This window comes from Notolabrus celidotus, chromosome 11 (genome assembly GCF_009762535.1).
Source record: "Notolabrus celidotus isolate fNotCel1 chromosome 11, fNotCel1.pri, whole genome shotgun sequence".
Lineage (NCBI taxonomy): Eukaryota > Metazoa > Chordata > Actinopteri > Labriformes > Labridae > Notolabrus > Notolabrus celidotus.
The window spans coordinates 13,403,058-13,422,352 of record NC_048282.1 but is presented as its reverse complement, the minus strand read 5'-3'; the positions used below and the strand labels follow the sequence as shown (position 1 = coordinate 13,422,352).

General features: G+C 39.7%; 1 protein-coding gene across 1 annotated transcript in view; it reads left to right on the top strand.

Annotated features, from left to right (window-relative positions):
• The window catches only part of cacna1db (calcium channel, voltage-dependent, L type, alpha 1D subunit, b), a 77,214-nt gene extending 59,138 nt beyond the window's left edge, over nt 1-18,076 (top strand). The window contains exons 32-47 of the mRNA XM_034696602.1: nt 377-442; nt 537-628; nt 746-905; nt 999-1,126; nt 1,924-2,020; nt 2,119-2,221; nt 3,977-4,078; nt 9,123-9,259; nt 10,719-10,835; nt 11,380-11,831; nt 13,358-13,495; nt 13,857-14,014; nt 14,329-14,441; nt 14,592-14,726; nt 15,721-15,906; nt 16,831-18,076. Of these exons, the coding sequence (XP_034552493.1) occupies nt 377-442; nt 537-628; nt 746-905; nt 999-1,126; nt 1,924-2,020; nt 2,119-2,221; nt 3,977-4,078; nt 9,123-9,259; nt 10,719-10,835; nt 11,380-11,831; nt 13,358-13,495; nt 13,857-14,014; nt 14,329-14,441; nt 14,592-14,726; nt 15,721-15,906; nt 16,831-17,136 (2,490 nt within the window). The 3' untranslated portion in view covers nt 17,137-18,076. The remainder of the gene's footprint in view (nt 1-376; nt 443-536; nt 629-745; nt 906-998; nt 1,127-1,923; nt 2,021-2,118; nt 2,222-3,976; nt 4,079-9,122; nt 9,260-10,718; nt 10,836-11,379; nt 11,832-13,357; nt 13,496-13,856; nt 14,015-14,328; nt 14,442-14,591; nt 14,727-15,720; nt 15,907-16,830) is intronic.
• Nucleotides 18,077-19,295: the final 1,219 nt, after the last annotated feature.

The following is a 19,295-nucleotide window of genomic DNA, read 5'->3' as shown; positions in this document are numbered from 1 at the left end:
AAAATGTTCCCTGGTATTTTGCCAATAATAAATCCTTAAACTTTTTTATAGCAGTATTTTGTAACATATTATCTTTCATTGGTTACACAAAGATACTTTAGTCATTTTTTTGTAACACATTGTATAAACAAAACTTGGTTGGAAAAGAAAGAATTGTTAAATAGGTGCAGGGGTTTGTTGCATGATTTTGATGCCAAGTCCTTATCCAAGGGCCCTGAGTGTTGGCTTTCTAGCTGTGCTAGTACAACACTTTTATTTTGTGAAAATCATCATCAACATGATTCAAGAGGGTTTAAGCGGGGGCTGTTTGTGCAATTGCTGACTGTAGGGTGTTTCAATGTTAAGTGAAAGTTTCCCCCCCTTTTTTTGCATTCAGGCTCTTCCCTATGTTGCTCTCCTTATTGCCATGCTGTTCTTCATCTATGCTGTAATTGGAATGCAGGTAACACAAAACATGACAAGAACTCCTAAGACACAATGCAATTTATGATTTCACTGTTATAAGAAATAATATATAATGTTGTTTTTCTACTCAGGTGTTTGGGAAAATTGCCATGGTCGATGGAACACAAATCAACCGCAACAACAACTTTCAAACCTTTCCTCAAGCAGTCCTTGTGCTCTTCAGGTGTTTCTTTTGTTGGATACACAGCATCATAAGTAATCATATATGCAGAAATAAATGTGAAAACTGTTTTTTTTTTTTTCTGTTTCTCTGTTGATGTTTGCTCTTTTTTCACATTAGGTGTGCCACAGGTGAGGCCTGGCAAGAGATCATGCTTTCCTGTCTGCCAGGGAAGCTGTGTGATTCAGAGTCAGATTACAACCCTGGAGAGGAGAGAACCTGTGGAAGTGGCTTAGCCATTATCTACTTTATCAGCTTCTACATGCTTTGTGCTTTTCTGGTAATCTTCAGACATTTCACTATGTTCTGTGAGAGTAATATATGGGCACTTAATGTGAAAATTGCCAAAACATGTTGCATGTGTTTGTTTCAGATTATCAACTTATTTGTAGCTGTCATCATGGATAACTTTGACTACCTGACCCGTGATTGGTCCATTCTTGGACCTCATCACCTAGATGAGTTTAAAAGGATCTGGTCTGAATATGACCCAGAAGCCAAGTGAGTACTCAGGATTCAAGTGGAATGAAATTTTCCACCCTGTTTATGTATACTACTACTTAAGAAATTTGCATCTAAATGCTTGGGATGGGGATTGTTCTGCAACAACCATTCTATCTATGATTGGAGGGGAACACAAGTCATGGTTTTCCAATGAGTTTGAATTGCTAGAGTTCTTCAGCATCGGATTTATGTGTTATTGAACAATAGTACAAAAAACAAATTAATACAAAAAAATTGGTTGTAGTGTGATACATTACTAACAGGGTAAAGAACGCAGAACCAATTTTTTTCATGCATTAGAACAGGAAAACTGAGCCTTCAAAAGAGCAAAAGTTGATAAGAGAACTGGCATTGACATGAGCATAAAAGAAAGGGATCCTGACCCTGGGTTATTGTGCAGACAAATTGTAGTGGTTGAAGATAGGCTCTGCAAGGCCTGGTTTTAATCTTTGTTTCCTAGAATAATAATACGAACTGGTAATTCAATCAAATAACCTTAAATACCATGGTTTTAAGCTTCTGGCCATTAAGGAGGAGCTTTTCTCCAATTAAAAACAAGGCAATCTCAAAACCCAGCCACTAACATATGAAGACGATTAAGCTTTGGCAATGATGTCTAACCTTTCAATGCGTTTGTATTAACAAAGAGTATGACATTGTGTTCTATCTGTATGCCCTTGATGCATCCTTGAAGTGCCCTGACAAATGATCTGGTACTTATGTGGCGCTGTAGTGGCTGTAAAGACTGTGCATGGTGGTATAATTCCTTCTGTTTAAATTTATTTTTTTGTCAGGGGCAGGATAAAGCACCTTGATGTGGTGACTTTGCTGAGAAGGATCCAGCCTCCGTTGGGATTTGGCAAGCTCTGCCCTCACAGGGTGGCCTGTAAGGTGCGTTTTTCACAACTTAAAGATATACAAAAACTTGCAGACCCTCCGTTCCTTTTGAGTGTTGCCTTTGTTTATATGTACTTTGAAATCTGTTGCAGCGTCTTGTAGCTATGAACATGCCCTTGAACAGTGATGGGACAGTCATGTTTAATGCCACCCTGTTTGCCCTGGTCCGCACTGCTCTAAAGATCAAGACTGACGGTTAGTATGCTCTGTCAACTTATCAGTTATCTGCAAAGGAGTTGATTACATTCTGACAGATTTAACTGTTTGGTTGTGATTCTTTAAAAGTGTGTATTACCAATTTGTGCTGGAAAAAGAAGGGGGACTCACACAGATGAAAAACATTTAAGTAATTTTTTTTACATTTTTCAACAGTGGGTACTGGGTCAGAGTGCTCAGAGCTTCTACGGTACTTACCAGAGAAACCTCTCTTGCATTTACAAATAATAATTCAATAATAATTCAATGTATTTATAGCCGCCTTTCTGGACACCCAAGGTCACCTTACAACATAGCAATAATAAAAGCAACACTCAACAGTAAAAATACATACATTAGAAAAAGATGCAATACTAGAAAGATGAAAGGGGGATGGGAAGTTATTCCAGTCCCAGGGAGACAGATTAGAGTGAGTATGCTTGGCGGAAAAGGGGAGTTTTTAGGCGGGATTTGAAGGTGGTGGGAGAGGTGGAATTTTGTACGTCCAGTGGGAGAGAGTTCCAGAGGCAGGGGGGACGAGTGGCTGAAGGCTCTCCACCCCATGGTGGTCAAGCGAGCAGGTGGGAGGTTGAGTTGGATGGAGGAGGAGGACCTGAGACTATGGGTGGGAATTTTAGTATGGAGGAGGTCAATGAGCTACTAAGGAGCTAGGTTGTTGATGGCCTTTAAAGTGAGGAACAGAATCTTGAAAATGATGCGGAATTTAATCGGAAGCCAGTGGAGCTGCTGCAGGACAGGTGTGATGTGGCTGGTGGAGGGGGTTCTGGTGATGATGCGGGCAGCGGAGTTTTGAACCAGTTGAAGTTTATGGATGGATTTGTCAGGTAAAACAAAAAGAAGGGAGTTGCAATAATCTAGGCGGGAGGTGACCAGGGTGTAAACCAGAATAGATGTACTGTTGGGGGAGAGAGATGGTCCCCTCAGATTAGATGTTAGGAGACCTTACTTAAAATTTACATCAGCCTTGTATTTACATTTTTATTTACAGAGGTAGCTGAAAAAACATGAAAAATATTGGATTAGACACAAGATGGTGCTAATGCTAGTGCAGTTTGTAAGAAGCACATCATGAATCAAGCTACAAGAATGCTAAAAGTTAGATTGAATGCAAGAATATCTCTTAGACAGGCCGAGGCACATGAGTTGGAAAACTCAAAATCTGCAGCATAAAGGTCTCTGTGTACAAACACTGGAAGCTATGAATGAGAAAACCATACATTGTGTATCTTTGTGACTCTGTGACAATGAGAGAGAGAGAGATAGATTGGGTGCCTTACCTCTCTGAGCTCCTTCACCCCTACGCTCCTGCTCGGTGCCTCAGGTCAGCTGATCTGCTGCTCCTGGAGGTACCGAGGTCAAAACGGAAGCTCAGAGGGGATAGAGCTTTTTTTGTTGCTGCTCCTAAATAATGGAATGAGCTTCCCCTCCACATTAGACAAGCCTCCTCACTGTCCATTTTTAAAACTCATCTAAAAGCCCATTTTTATTCCTTGGCTTTCAACCCTGCATAAGACTCTACTCTGGTTTTAGTGTTTTATGGTTTGTTTTTATTTATTGTTTCTATTGTTTTTATTGTTTTATTATCCTGTGTTTTAATTGTTTTATGCCTGTGTTGTTTGTCTATTTATGTACAGCACTCTGTTTCGGCTGTGGTCGTTTTTAAAGTGCTCTATAAATAAAGTTGAGTTGAGTTGAGTGCTTCTAACCAAGACAACCTTTTCTTCAATTTCCAAGGTAACCTGGATCAAGCAAATGAGGAGCTTAGAGCTGTCATAAAGAAGATCTGGAAGAGGACCAGCATGAAGCTGCTTGACCAAGTAGTGCCCCCTGCAGGCGGTCAGTGGATGTTTTTCTATTGTAGTTATCATACAGAGTACAATACATCCTCAAAACTAACACACACAGATACCCCATGTTAAAAAAACATAGTTTATATAATTAAAAAACAAGAACAACAACACATGAAACTAACAAAACAAAAGACAACCACACAAGTCAGACTTGGTAGTGATAAAAATAGCAAATCTTCAGCCTGAACATTGCATATGGCAACAAAAATATTTCACCTGAATCAAAACTAACTAGTATAAGTATTAAGATATGTTGAGACTGGCCGGATGCTTTCAGATTTTTCTGTAAACCTGTGTTTTTGACAATAGTGCTTTTCAAGATGTATGCCTGACACTAGTTTCCTTACCCATCTGGAAAAACAAGGAGCACTGGAAGCATTCCACCTTTTAGAATAATTCTCTTCACCACATACGTCAGAGTCTGCTGCACAGTTTGTGGTAGTGTAAGAGAAGCTTCAGAGCATCCTAGCAAGGCAACAATGCACTAGTTTCAATCTTTAAGTCATACATTTTACAGTACCTGACAAAGATTTCCTGACAAAAATGGACAATCTTTGGACATGACTCAGAAAACATGACCATAACATTAACATAATTACTTTAAGTCAAGCAAAAGCGGCTTTGCTACTCGCACTTGTTGCTAAGTGTTGATTCAGTAAATCCATTTGCAATCCCATAAAGCACGATCAAAAACAGCACAAGTTGAATCTCTTCCATGCTAACCGGCTAACATGTGTTGCACATGACGACACTGGCCTGTCTGTCTCCTTCTATGGTGTCATCTTTGTTGAATGACCTTCGTCTTTGTCTTACTGCCCTCTACAGGTCTAATGTTGTAGTGCAATTGTTTTTTTTGCTCCATACCTCACTGGCCGGATTTGCATAATCCCCATGGGACTTCAGGCCTCAGGGGACACGCAAACCACAATGGGCCACAGGAACCAATGAGTTCCTTGAAGAGTAGTTCCAGGGACTAAAAGTTCCTGGAATTTCTGTTCAAAAAGCAGCTCAAGAGTGCTGAAGTTTCAGCATGTGGGCACACTGGTGAGAGGACAGTATTTTGGCAACTGAAGCATCTCCTGCTTGTGCTTGAAAATATGTGCAGCATTTGTACTGCGGGGGAAAGATTAAACAGCATTAGATGACTGCATTTCAGCTTTCTGTAATGCTAAGTTTAAGAAATGGATCCTAATTGTGGAACCTGTCCTGCTTCACTGACAGTTAACAATGTTTCTGGCATTGTCAGTAGTCACTGTGATGGTTCGAGGTGTGGATCATTTTTATTTTTCATGGAAAAGTGCTAGCGCTAGTTAGCATAGCCACATAGCTACATGTTCATAGCTGTGTACCAAGACACGTCAACATACTGACAAATAAAACAACAAGAAATGATCGTTCAGAAAGGTCCTGCTGCAGGCGCCTCTCCGTCAGGATCAGATTCTGGATCAGATTCAGAGGGTTGAAGTAACGCGGGTCTGTGAGCAGCCGTGTATATTCAGCCAACATGTAAACATTAGATCCACGTGCTGGAGAGCCGAGGCCGCATCCACTTCCTGAGGGGGCGTGGTCAGAGAGAAAACAGACTGATTTCAAAGTGTTATTTTGAGCATAAACTTTAAAGACATGTTTTGGGGGCCTCTTAGACCAATATATTTTGATGAAAAAGAGCGTAATATGTCACCTTTAAGAAATAAAACAGGAGTAGAAATTGATTTAAAAAAATAAATCCAGAGGGATTGTTAAAAGGAACCTATACAGTATAGCATTTGAATAAGAGGCATCTGCAAACTCTGGTTTTAATCTTTAAAGCAAAGTCTAGACCAAAGTGATTTTGTCTCATAAACAAAAGCCAAACTAAGGAAGTGTTTATAGGACACAGATCTTATGGGGTTAATCAATCTGAAGCTGTCAGCATCCTGTTGTTTGTTTTCTGAAGCACACTTGACCGCAACCTATTTAATGAGATAGACAGGAAGACAATCATTAGTGGTCAACAAGTATAGCAGTTTCTTTGCATTTCTCAGAAACTCTTTTTATCACTGTCAGCAAGTCACCATCAAACTATTTTCTCTGTCATAACTCTTAATGTTTGTACAGTTGATCTTGCCATCTAGTTTCACTCTTCCCCTAGCTCCCCTTCTCGGTCAGATTGAGTTGTAACTCAGCTTTTAGAGAAACCTTTTCAGCTTTTCAAATTTAAGGTGATGTTGTAGACATTGGATCTTTCCTTGTAGGGTGTCAGGTACAGAGAAAAGCTTAGAATTATTATTATTATTATTATTATTATTATTATTATTATTATTATTATTAATAATCAAAATAATACATAATTATCTTAAAGCTTGTTCAAACTTGTTCAAACTTGATGTAGATTTTTGTGTTTGGCCGGGAAAAAAAAGTTATTTAAAGCTGAGAAAACACATGGACGAACATCTCCCAACTAATGTTTTTTTTTTTTTGCTCTACCTGCTTGAAGGTATCTTGAAACAGACTTTCAAGCAGGTCTGAAAGTTGGGTAATGTTGGTATGTTTTTGAAATACCTTTATTCTGAAACAGCCATTTCAGTAGAAATTTTACACACGGTAAAATAAAGTAGAATTCTAAAATTACCAACAGGACCACAGGTCTGTGGTTCATGTCCCTGGGGTTCATGTCCACAGAAAAGAAACCAATCTTTAACCAATTCTCAGCTTCAGTTGGAAAATAAGAATGGGCCCTGCCTCTTTTAACGCACTACACTAGAACAGTTGGACAAAAAAAGACAATAGGGTTGGGGGTGCTGGATGAGTGGGCGGGTCTTATACAGGGGGGAGGGGCAGATGATGGTGCATTAGTTCACTACGGCTCTCCCCCCTCTCTCCCGCCTCCCTTCCACCCCCCCTATTTTAATGCACCTCACTAGATACTGATATAGGTAAAGACATAGGGCTGGGGGGGCGGGTTTTATACGGGGGGGCGGATTGTGGTGCAGTAGTGCACTACGGCTCTCCCCCCTCTCTCCCGCCTCCCTTCCTGCCCCCCCTATTTTAATCCACCTCACTAGCAAACATACATACAAAAAAAAAAAAAAAATTAAAATTATATCACACAAACACAGAACAGGTGTGGCGGGGCCTTAGTGTTTGGCTCGGCCTTACTCGTTGGGGGTCCATCGGGGCTGGGTGGGTGGCTGGTGTCCCTGTCACCCTCCGTCCCCCTGCTGTCCCCTCCGCTGCGGGGGCCTGGTCCGCGGTCGCCCTCGGGGGCGGGTTTCCCGAGGATTCCCTCGCGGTCCTCTTCCTCTTGGGGTTGTGGGGTGGCGCGCAGCTGGTGGGGTGTTACTACGGCAGCCATTGGGGTGTCCCTCCATGCTCCCGTGGCCTGGTCCATCAGTCGCGGGTGGGGTGTGTGGCTGGGGGGAGTGGTCGGGCCAGCTGGGGGGGGGGCGGGGGGGATTGGCCCTGCCCCCTCCGCCCTCCCCCCACTCCGGCGCGCCGGTTGGCGGGCTCTGGTCCGGGTCCTGCCCGGCTGCCTGGCTGTCTGCTCCTGGTGCTGAGCCCCTTCGGCCCTGGTGGCTCCTTTGGCTCTGTCTTGGGGGGCTGTGGGGGCGGTGTTGTGGGGGTGTTCCTTGGGGGGGCTGCGGGATCTCGCCCCCCTCGCCCCCCTTTCCTCCTGCTGGGTGACCTGGGGGTCACCCTGGGTGCCCCGGTGGTACCTGTTTGCTTCCGGTCTGGGTCCTTGGCTTGTCCCCTGGCCTGGGTCTCCCGCGGCGTGTTGGGTCCATCGGCCTGACTGCTCTCGCGGCCCGGGTGCTGGGCTGAACCGCTCGGCTGATCTGACCCAAGTGGTATCATCTGCACCAGTGGTGGTCTTGTTACACAAATAGAATACAGCACGGCGGCAACCCTCTGCGACCCAAGCTTCAGTAATGATTGTGGACACTAAGGGTTGCTTAATCATTAGTATCACCGCACAGAGTTTTTTTGGCGTCATGGTGAGATGGTCCCTCTCAATCTAAGTGTCTTAGGTCTCTCTCTCCTTCTCTTTCCCTGTCCCTTTGTATATCCTTGTGTAATCTTTCTTTTACTTTCTTTTATTTTTTTTGGTCCACCTAGGTGTGCACCCCCTCTTTTACAGAACATGATATTAACTGTCAATAAAAGATAGGCCGGAGTTCTAACAGGGATGGTGATGGTCGAATGCACACAGTCACAAGCACAGAAGAAAAATGTTTTCTTTCTTTTCTTTTGCTGCACGAATAAATTGCATTAATATTTGACAGTTTGTGACAAACATGACACAAACCAGAAATATATATGCAGACAAGAGGAAAAAAAAGAAGAAAAAGAAAACAAACGAAGAACAAAAAAAGAAGGAAAAAAAAGGAAGAAAAAAAAAGGAAAATAAGAACTGAACATTTGCTTAGAAAAACATTGTTCTCTCATGTACAGACATTAGTTGCATATTGCATCACAAGCTTATTAGAGGGGTGGAGGAGGGGCGTAGTGTGTGAACTTGTGCTCACGTTTGGTCTCCTTTTATTTTGTAATACTGGCATTTAATACTGTAACCACAAAAAGAAAAAAAAAAAGAAAAAATAAACACAAAATTATGTTTCCGGATTGTAACTCGGCCATAATTCAGGTTGTGAGCTATAATTTAGTGGTAATATAATGTAGCATAAGGTGCAGATTAGTTATCCTAGTTTCTCTCACCGTTTTATATAACAATGAAACTACATAAAAACATTCAGGAATGATGGCTTTCCATTAAAATGTCATATAATTGACAATTCTATTGTTGTTTGTTTTTTTTTTACAATACTTTCTACTGTGATTATGCTTTAACAATGTGTTCTGATACTCTGTGTAATTCCCCTTGCAACATTATTCAATGTGTTTCTGTTTTTCTAGAAGGTGAGACAGAAGTTTTTAAACTCTCTGTTAAAGGATGTTACTCTTTTTTTTTTTTTAAATTGGATCAAATTTCACTGTTGAGGTATTTTGGTGTTTATCCTGGGTGCTTTTGTGTGTCTGATTTGTTCACTTAGATGATGAGATAACAGTGGGGAAGTTCTATGCCACCTTCCTGATACAAGACTACTTCAGGAAGTTCAAGAGACGCAAAGAGCAAGGTCTTGTAGGAAGGCACTCATGGGAGAGGCTGAACACTGCCATGGCGCTACAGGTCAGTTAAGTACAATGTATCATGCTTGTGTTCATAGATTTACTCCAGTGAATTGATCAAATCCAGGATTTGGTTTTGGTTTTGTCTGACACACTGAGGTCAAACAAAAACATCACTGAGACTAAGGCATGTGGCCCAAGGGCTGGATTGAGCATGCAGGTTTCCTCTAACCCCCTAAACTTTTTGGGTAGATGGGGAGGGGAATTCTGAAAAATACTTTTATGAGATTTTTGCTTCCTCCCTGGAGTCGGACACATAGATTAGCTCACCAAGATAATAATCATCTCCAATTCCTGCTCCATGCTATCTCCTCTCCTGTGGACTAAGTGTGAGGGGACAGGCAAGACTGATGTAACAGCTGATTTTAATCATAATAATAACATTAATAAGTATATAATGAATTTACCTTATTTAAATAGGATCTATGTTTACATCATTCAGAGATTCAATTGCTGTCATGATAACTGGGAAGTTTAAGCCCGACACAGCTCATGAATTCTGTGGCACAGTTACCACCAAGTCTCAGCAGCTCATAGAAAATTAATTCAAACTGAACATTTTGATATAATCAGATTGTGCAATAACACACATGCACACTAAGGTCTGCTGGTTGCTTCAATGTTTCAAATGTTCAATTACACAGAGATGCCAAACTTATTGAAGGAAAGCCTGTGACAGATTTGGATTAGGATAGTATGAATGGCAATAAAAGTACTGCTGAGGTTCATCCGCAAGTTTTAAAAGTCTATTTATAAGTTTACGGGTTCACTCAACGGGAGAAAGACTTAGAACTAAAAATGGAGATGGAAGGATAACTTCACCTATGGTCATGAGCTGTGGGTCTTGACCAAAAGAATAAGATCTCTGATACAAGCGGCTGAATTGAGTTTCCTCCGAAGGGTGGCTGGGCTCAGCCTTAAAGATAGTGTTGCGGCTGCACACACATATGGCTCCTACAGATAGGGTCAGGAGCGCAGACATCCGGAGGTAGCTCGGAGTAGAGCTGCTGCTCCTTCGCATCCAAAGGAGTCAGCTGAGGTTGTTCGGGCATCTGATAAGGATAAGGGCACGTCCAACTGGGAGAAGACCCCCGGAAAGACCCAGAACTCGGTGGAGGGATAAATATCCTGCCTGGTCTGGGATCGCCTCGGAATTCCCCAGGAGGAGCTGGAAAGTGTTGCTGGGAGAGGGATGTCTGGGTCAATTTTCTTGGACTGCAAGCTCCGGTACCTGACCCCGGATAAGCAGAAGACAATGGATGGATGGATGGATGGATGGATGGATGGATGGATGGATGGATGGAGGGATAACTTCACATCTGTTTAATTTGCAATCATGGTTCCTGTTGTCAACAGGCTGGTAAAAGCCAAATGTTTAGGGTTTGTGTGTGAATAGGCTGTTGATATAAGCTACTAGTTACACTTTGTGTTGAATCATATCAATGCTTTTCTTTTTACAGGCTGGCCTGCGAACGCTGCATGACCTTGGACCAGAGATCCGTCGAGCCATATCATGTGACCTGCAAGAGGAGGGGCTAGTTGATGCAAATGTTGATGAAGAGGAGGAAATTTACAGGGTAATCTTGAAGATCCTGTCAAGACATTTTGCTACCCCTATGTTCAAGTTGTAGCAGCCAGAATGCAAGCTGTGTGATGAAACCTAATGAAAAAAAGAGAAAATTGAAAAAACTAAACATCCACAACTCATAGACCAGTAGGGATGCCCTCGCTCAGTATTGGCGTCAGGTGTGTCTCAATTGGAGGGTTGGCGGGTTGATCCCCAGCTCCTGTAGTCTGCATGCCACAAACTTTGAGCTTGCACTGGGTGACATTGCCAGCAGTATATGAATGCTTGATAATGTGATTAGTTAGAAGTAATAGGCACTAACTTCAGTGTGAGAATGAGTGAATGTGACATCTTGTGTAAAAAGCACTTTTAGTGGTCTCAACACTAGAACAGCACAATAAAATTTCAGCTTATTTAACATTATTTTTCATAGGTCCAGTGAAATATAAAAAGTTAATACTGATCACTGTACTAACTGAACAACAGTTAGTTGTACTTGTTGTGCAGTTTTGTCACAATTCTCATTGTACTTGTGATTTCTGGTTTCTCTGCAGCGAAATGGAGGTCTATTTGGGAACGATGTCAACCATTTCAGTGTGGATCATCAAGGCTACTTCATCCCAACCACTGTCACCCAACGTCCCCTACAAATTTTACCATTTATTGCTAGTGCCTCAACTGAACCAACCCAAAATGTCAGGATAGCTCATGAAGATGACAGAGGGGGAGGCACCGAAATTAACTTGTCATCAGTCCAGTACGATCATTGTCACACCCCTCATGCCTGCTGTCATCCTCATTGTGTTTCCTTTTGCCATCAATCACCAATACCCTCCAATGCCAACCTCAACAATGCAAACTTGCCCTCACTTCTCTCTATGAACAATGGAAAGCAGCAGATGTGTTTGATTAGGCAATGCCAGCCAGCCCCAACAAAAAATGGAACATCAGTGTTCATCATCAACAAAGGAGTGAAAGACAACCCTTGGAAGTCCAACTCCACTAGGTTAGTGGCTTAAAACCTAAGCATGATCCTAAAATGTACTTAACACAAACAGGTCACCATTTTCTAAAAGCTGTTACCAGAATGGACATAGCAAGTGGTGAGAGCTGACAATGCAGTTGGTGGTTCAGGTTTTTTTGTGTTTCTGTTCAGAAACACATTAGACTAATGTAGATATGAGGCGTAGGTATGACCAATACCAAGGTATCCCACTTCCTATCCAAGGTCTTCTTTTGCTTATGTCTTTCTAACTCCAAACTGAAAGAAGATTCTTATTTTCAGACTCAAAGTCTATGGACCCAACCAATGCTTGTTCATGTCACATCACTTGAAGTAATGTATAAGATTTTGTTACTTCTTCTGGAACAACAAAATGCCTTTTCTTACTCACTGTTCTTAAAATTATGTAAGAATTGCCATCCATGGGGGCTAACGTGTCTGTTACTTCAATCACTTTTATTGGTAGTTTTGTTTCAAAGTTTTAGAGTCATTGAGTAGAGTACATTTACTTTATCTACAAATTGACCCTTTTAAAAGTCTATTTTAGGTAATATATGTCTTGCAAACCAGCTAAATGCAGCATAAAAATCTGGGCAGCATGTGACAGAAGAGGTGTTGTGTTAATTTATCAACATCACTTCATAAAAAAAAAAAAAAATCAAGTTGTAAAATAAAATAAACAAAAATCTATGTCATGTAAAACTATTGTACTTATATTTAGGTCTTTCAAATGTACATTAAAAAAAGCTTTAAAATGAATTTTTATAAAAAACGAGTGAGTTATCCTCATTGAACCATGATCTGTGAGAATTAAAGAACACAAATGGACTAAATATTGATTTAAATTAGTAATGGAGTTAAAAATTTGATTTTAAAAAATCTGATTGGGATTTTTTTGGTTCTGACACTTTTGGATAATTAAATATGTCCCGGGTCAAATTGACCCAGGAACATTATTGCTGTTCCAGAGAAACAAACATAACAGGAGGGTTAATGGAAACTTGGTAGTTAAAATTAATGTGGAAAATATTTGCGTGGTCGTAGCTCTAATCAACCTTTTATCACAGCAACTACATTTGAAATGTTCTTACTTAGGGAGCCTGCAGAAAGCTTCCTTAATGGGGGTCCAGACTCACAGCCACTAGGCCAGTGGCTTCAAACAGATTGCACCAGTTTCAGCAGCAATGATTTTCCTGGCCAAATTGTTCATGCTAATGAACCAGGCAGGAATTAAGGTGTCACATTGACTCTAAATTGTTGAAACCCTTTCAGTCAGACTTGCTGAGCTGGCTGATGGAAAGAGGTTTCAATGACTCTCGAAGTTTGGGAGTTCACAATAAAAAAACTCCTGAAGATTAAATCACACACTTACCCATTGACAAGTACCTCATATAATCCCTCTTCCAAAAACTGAACTATCCCTGTACTGTTTTTCCTTTATTACATAAAAAAGTTAAGGGCACTCGTTGATGTCAATGTTGATAGAAAAACATATTGCTCAACATTTAACTGATTCTTTTTTCATATAGTGATGCCAGGTCAGGAAGTGGGTTTGGACTCTGTCCTGTAGCTCTCCAAAATGATCACAGGAATGAAGAGCAAGGATCTGGAGAGTACTACAGTGGGGAGGACTTTCACGAAGACAACATCAAGCTTGCAGACGACAGGTACCATTTAAACTTTTTTCTGTTAACATGTTTGTAGCAAACATAATAACTGAACAGTATGAACTCTAATTAGAATACCTACAGTTGTGCTCATAAGTTTACATACCCTGGCAGAATTTGTGATTTTTTGCATTTTTCAGAGCATATGAAAGATAAGAGAAAAACTTTTTTTTCACTCATGGCTAGTGGTTGGGTGAAGCAAAATTTTTATCAAACAACTGTGTTTACTCTTTTTATATCATAAAGACAACAAAAACTACCCAAGAAACCATAAATTCTGCCAGGGTATGTTAACTTATGAGCACAACTGTAAGTAGTCTGTATCTGAGCCCTCATAGAGATTTATCATTCTGTCTTTGAGGTTGTTCAGCAAGGACCACCATGATGCAGAGAGAGACTCTGACCTTGAGGTTTTTAGTGCTGACCCTGAGCAAGATGATGCTTATGATGATGACAAGCAACCAATATGCCATGGTAGCAGATGCTCATCAAGGAGATGGTTTTTACCCTCACCTCAAGGTAGTATACCACAACTTAAACAAGAGTTTATATTTGTTTTTTGACTTAAGTTAAGTTGTTCTGACATGAGAGATTAACTGTTGCTCAGATTTTATGCACAACAACTCTATATATAGAGTCTTAAAGTATTTTTGAAGTTTTCTTGAGCTTTATACTGATTGTTGACTTAGTTCTACGTGAAAATATATTGCACTTATTGATGAATTGGGTTAACCCATACAGTATTGAACAAACCAAGTTGTGTTCATGTCATCTTGATGCAGTTTATTACATTTTTTGTGCTAATACTGACAAAGGGTGATTATTTCTTTCAGCCTCCAACAAACAAAAATTCAGCTTTGAGTGTCTTCGCAGAAAAAGCAGTCAGGAGGAGACTCCTCAGTCTCCATCTTGCACAGCTCTTCCACTGCATATGGCACAGCAGCAGGTACAAACAAATCTTGCTTCATTCATAAACAATGTGATGAATGAATATGTTGCAACTTAAGTTTTTGGGAGCAGACATAAAAAAGAATCCACTGTTTTATAACTCTGCTGATCTGTGTTTATCATTATGAACTTTGAACTCCAATCTCAGGTAATGACGGTGACTGGTTTCAATACCAAGAATATTCCCAACCTGTCTCCTGCACGGTCGCTGCATTCCTGGGCCACGCCTCCTGCTTCACCTATAAGCCCTGATTTCTTACCCTGCTACACACCACTTGTACAGGTCTGGTAACTGTGTGACACAGAAACAAATAATCATTTGAACAAGATGTTTTCAAGGATTTCACTAAGGTTAGATTATTATTGTTTTTAAGTTGAAAACTGTCCTGTGGTCTTACAAAATCGGACATTCTTTGGGCGATCATGGATACCCCATCCTGTGCTCTAATGAGGAGAGAGACCAGCTGTGTTTTTATCAGCGCACTTTTCAAAAGCAAACATCCGTGATGGTATACTGATGACTAATTCCCATAGCTTACACATTTTGCCTTTAATTAATGCAAAATTAATGAAATGTTGCCATCCAAGCAATGCCTTTTTCAGGGAAGACCTTACATATTTCAGCAAGACAATGCCAAACCACATTCTGTATTCTGGCTCCACTATAATAGAGTCCAGGTGCTAAACTGGCCAAAGTCCAAACTGCTCTCGGTTCCCTAACGGCTAAAGAGTGTGTTTAAAAAAAGAGGTGTTGCAACATAATTGTAAACATGTCCTTGCCCCAACTTTTTGAAACATTTTCTTGTATTTGAAATGAGAATGTATTTTTGATGGCAAGAACATTTTTAAGTTCTGATATTTGATATTTTGTCTTTGCACAATTTTCAATTAAGTATAGGGGTTTAAATGATTCCCAAACCATCAAATTCTATTTGAACCAACATTTTACTCTGTCTCCCTACTTTTTGTAATTGGAGATGTGAGATAAATGACACATCACCAAAATTACAACAGGTTTTAGTATCTCCTGTATTATAACTTTTAAGTAAGAGAGTGCAAGGACTGAGCATATGACTATTGATGAGGGAAATTAATTTACTTTGTACTCCACTGAATTCATATGTAGTCCTGTGATGCTCTGATTTGACAGCTGTTTTCAATCAACCAATCTAATCACAGTACTTTGAAGATCAAACATAGTTCTCAGTATCTTGTGACAAGGCATAGAGTTTAGAAACATACAAATGTGTATTTATATTTATGCATATGTGAACTAGGTGGACTGGCGCAATTCAGGCAGCATCGGCAGCATCCCCAGAACAGGGAAGAGGAGTTCATGGTATACAGATTGCCAGAAAGGCCCTCCTACCCGCACCAACTCTCCATCATGCCTACAGTTACCGCCAAAGGGCTGCATGCACTACCTGAAGAAGAGAGGCAGCGCTGACAGTCTGGTGGAAGCTGTGAGTAAATAACAGTGTTTTAATACCCATGTACGCACAAAAATAAGGACCAGGTCTGTAGTCTTAATCTAAACTAAGATCGAAGAGCTTTGTCCATAGATTTGTCCATGAAACACAAAAAGGTTGCAAAGGTTCATGGGATATAAGGATATTGTAAAAAATGTTTTCCTTTTGTGTAATAACAAGTTAAGTAAGTTATACAAAGTGTAATATTGTAATATTTTGAGATACTTTTTTAAGCTGTGGGTCATATTTGTCAAAATTAACACAGATAATTGCCTGGAACATTTTGGTTTAAATGTAATGAGTCTAGATATATTCAATTTTCACTCTCTTAAATAGCTGATGGAAAACTGATGAAAAATATAAAATATTATTCATGATATTCCAATTTTTTGAGTTGCAAAAACCCACAACATTAAGCATGACCCACAGGACCAACATACCACTGTCCTGCGCACCTTTCAGCATTGAGATAAAGGAATGAATCAGAGCCTGGAAGAAGACCAGACACTAAGTTTCCCTGAAATGTTCCAAGTTTCCAGGCTCTGATTCATTCCTTTATCTCAATGCTGAAAGGTGTGCAGGACAGTGGTATGTTGGTCCGGTGAGTCAGGCTTAATGCTGTGGGTTTGCTTAATGATTTTGCAGCCTGCACCCTCTGCAGTATATAAAAAGCTATCAGTAGTGCAGCTCAGAAAATTGGAATATCATGAGAAATATTTTGTATAAGTTTGTTTTTAGTATTTGTAATGCAGACAGGTCTTCTCAAGAACACAAGATATTAATCTTTTGGACTATTTCAACATACAAGCTTTCTGTGTTTTCCGGTGCCCTCTACAAGAACACCTTTCAAGCCTCTATACCCCAACATGGACACCCAGTTCACATGGCCATAAATGTTTCACATGTTTTTGTTCACAGGTGTTGATCTCTGAAGGTCTGGGGAAATACGCCAGGGACCCCAAGTTTGTTTCAGCAACCAAACATGAACTTGCAGATGCCTGTGAGATGACCATTGATGAGATGGACAGCGCAGCCAGTAACCTGCTTAATAGAAACATTGGAAATGGCAACAATGGAGGAGCAGGAAATTTCCCCTCAGACACACATGCCACCCCACATTTGAAAGACCACAGTATAAGAGAATACAGCGACGAGGAGCAGTGCACAGCTGGGAAACATGAGGAGGACCTAACAGATGAGATGATATGCATTACATCGCTATAATATCAGCTCACACAGAATTTATTAGTCTTTTTTTTTAACTGGATTTGTACAACATTTGAGGATGAGGGGATGGCTGTACTCAAGTGCATCCTGCAAACTTAGACAAAGACGATGAAGAAATGAACAAAGTGCCTTGTTTTCTCAGGCTGTGGGATGGACAACAGAAATGTGATAGATATAAAAAGAAAAGAACGGATTAATGGAAATATTGGGATTTCTTCGGCAAATATCAAAATGTGAGGCAATCAAACGCCCTGCAAGCCTGCCTGACATTCATCAAAAATTAAGTACAATCCCTAGTAACTGTTACAAACACACTCACATACACATATATACTGTATATTCACACACCAGTGAATCAGTGGCAATAATGGTAAACAAAAAGGCTTCTAAACAAGCAGGAGCTGCTCTGGTTAAGGATTTCAGGAGTATATATTGGTTGCCTCTGCACCTGACCTAAAAAGGAAATCAAATATCAATGAGAAAAAGGTTTGTCCTCAGGCATATCATACTGTTTGCACAATGCTGTGATGTACAGGGAAATGAATGGTCAGTTGTGTACGTTCCTTATTTGTAACAACATAATAGAGAAACTAAATTTTCAACATTTTTACTGAATTGATTTAGTATGATTAGTATAATGATGTGGCAAAGACTATGACTTCATTACATGTATGCACTAATCTGTATATTCTATTATCTAATCTCCTAGATCCTCACCTAGGAAATTCCTCCTTCATAATTGAAACAAACAGTCCTCATGGAAGTATAATCGTTTTGACCTTTGTCTTATTTAATGTTTGGCTCAAGCTTTAACTGCCTCATGAATCTGCTGAGCAGTGATGATAGGCACAAGGGACTTATTTCATGAGTCAGAATAAATGAGCAAAAAGATCTGAGAGATATTTGTAACCCTTTGTATAATAAAAAGCAGAAAACAGAGGGGGGACTATTTTTTCATTTTCCTAAAAATATCAAGTTAATTGTTTCTGGCTGTTTAGAATGTTTTTAAAATTAAATAATAGATTTTAAATGTTGCCTATTATGCATTGGATGTCTTTTTCATTACAAAAACAATCTCTGCACATGTTGTCCAAAACTACTGCTGTCTGTGAGGGGGGAAAGAATCAAATCCCAAACACACACAAAAAACATTCAGAAGGGTGTTTGTCACCTGCTGTGTTTCTCAGTTGGTCTAAACCAACTATTGAAGTGTCGAACCACTATCTATCTCTGCTAACTGAAACATTGTCCTTGGAACAATTTTAAAAACCAACTCTGGACATAGAGATAGCAGGAATTTTTTTTGTTACTGTTGAGAGGGCAACACTATTTGTTTTTAAGGGCTTTTGCATGCAACAAAGAAAACAAGAAATCATTGAGTGCATTGATGCACACATCAAAAATGAAATGTTTTTTCAGATGCATTTATTTGTTTTTGTTAATATCACGGTCTTTAGTTTGAATTATTGAAGTTTACACCATGTCTTGTGTACAATTATGACAAAACATTGATGCCACATATATCTATATGTATATATAGATATAGACAGTATGTGTGTGTATTTATACACAAATACATACACATATACATACACATATATAATGTGCATTATGTCCATTCTCTGACTGTCAAATTTGTTTGATAAACAAATTTAACTTGATTATGACAGTAAAAAAATGAAATGTTTTTATTGTCTACCATGTTTTTGTTGTTTATCTAATTGTGAGGAAGATTTTTAGGAGGTCTTTGTTTAAATTAACAGCTGTGCTAAAATGTATAGCACTTAAATAAGAATGAAACCACAAAATAATCAAGAATAATACAAAATATAACTTATTTTTGCATTAATACTGCCAGTGATTATTCTCACTCTGTTGAATTCTTATGACAGCAACACATTTAGTTATAAAGAACATCTTAAACTCATGTGTCACATACACACTAGAAGCCTATATGTGTGTCTGTAAGATCATGTGAGCAGGTAAGCAGTTCAAAAAGCCCCATGAAGGACAGGGATGACGATTTTTGTGCATACAGATAAATACAAATGCATCTCAATAAATTAGAGTATTGTGAAAAAGTTCAACGTTTTCCATCAACTGTATAAGAAAGGGAACATGTAATATAATTAAGACTAATGTAAGTTAAATGTTTC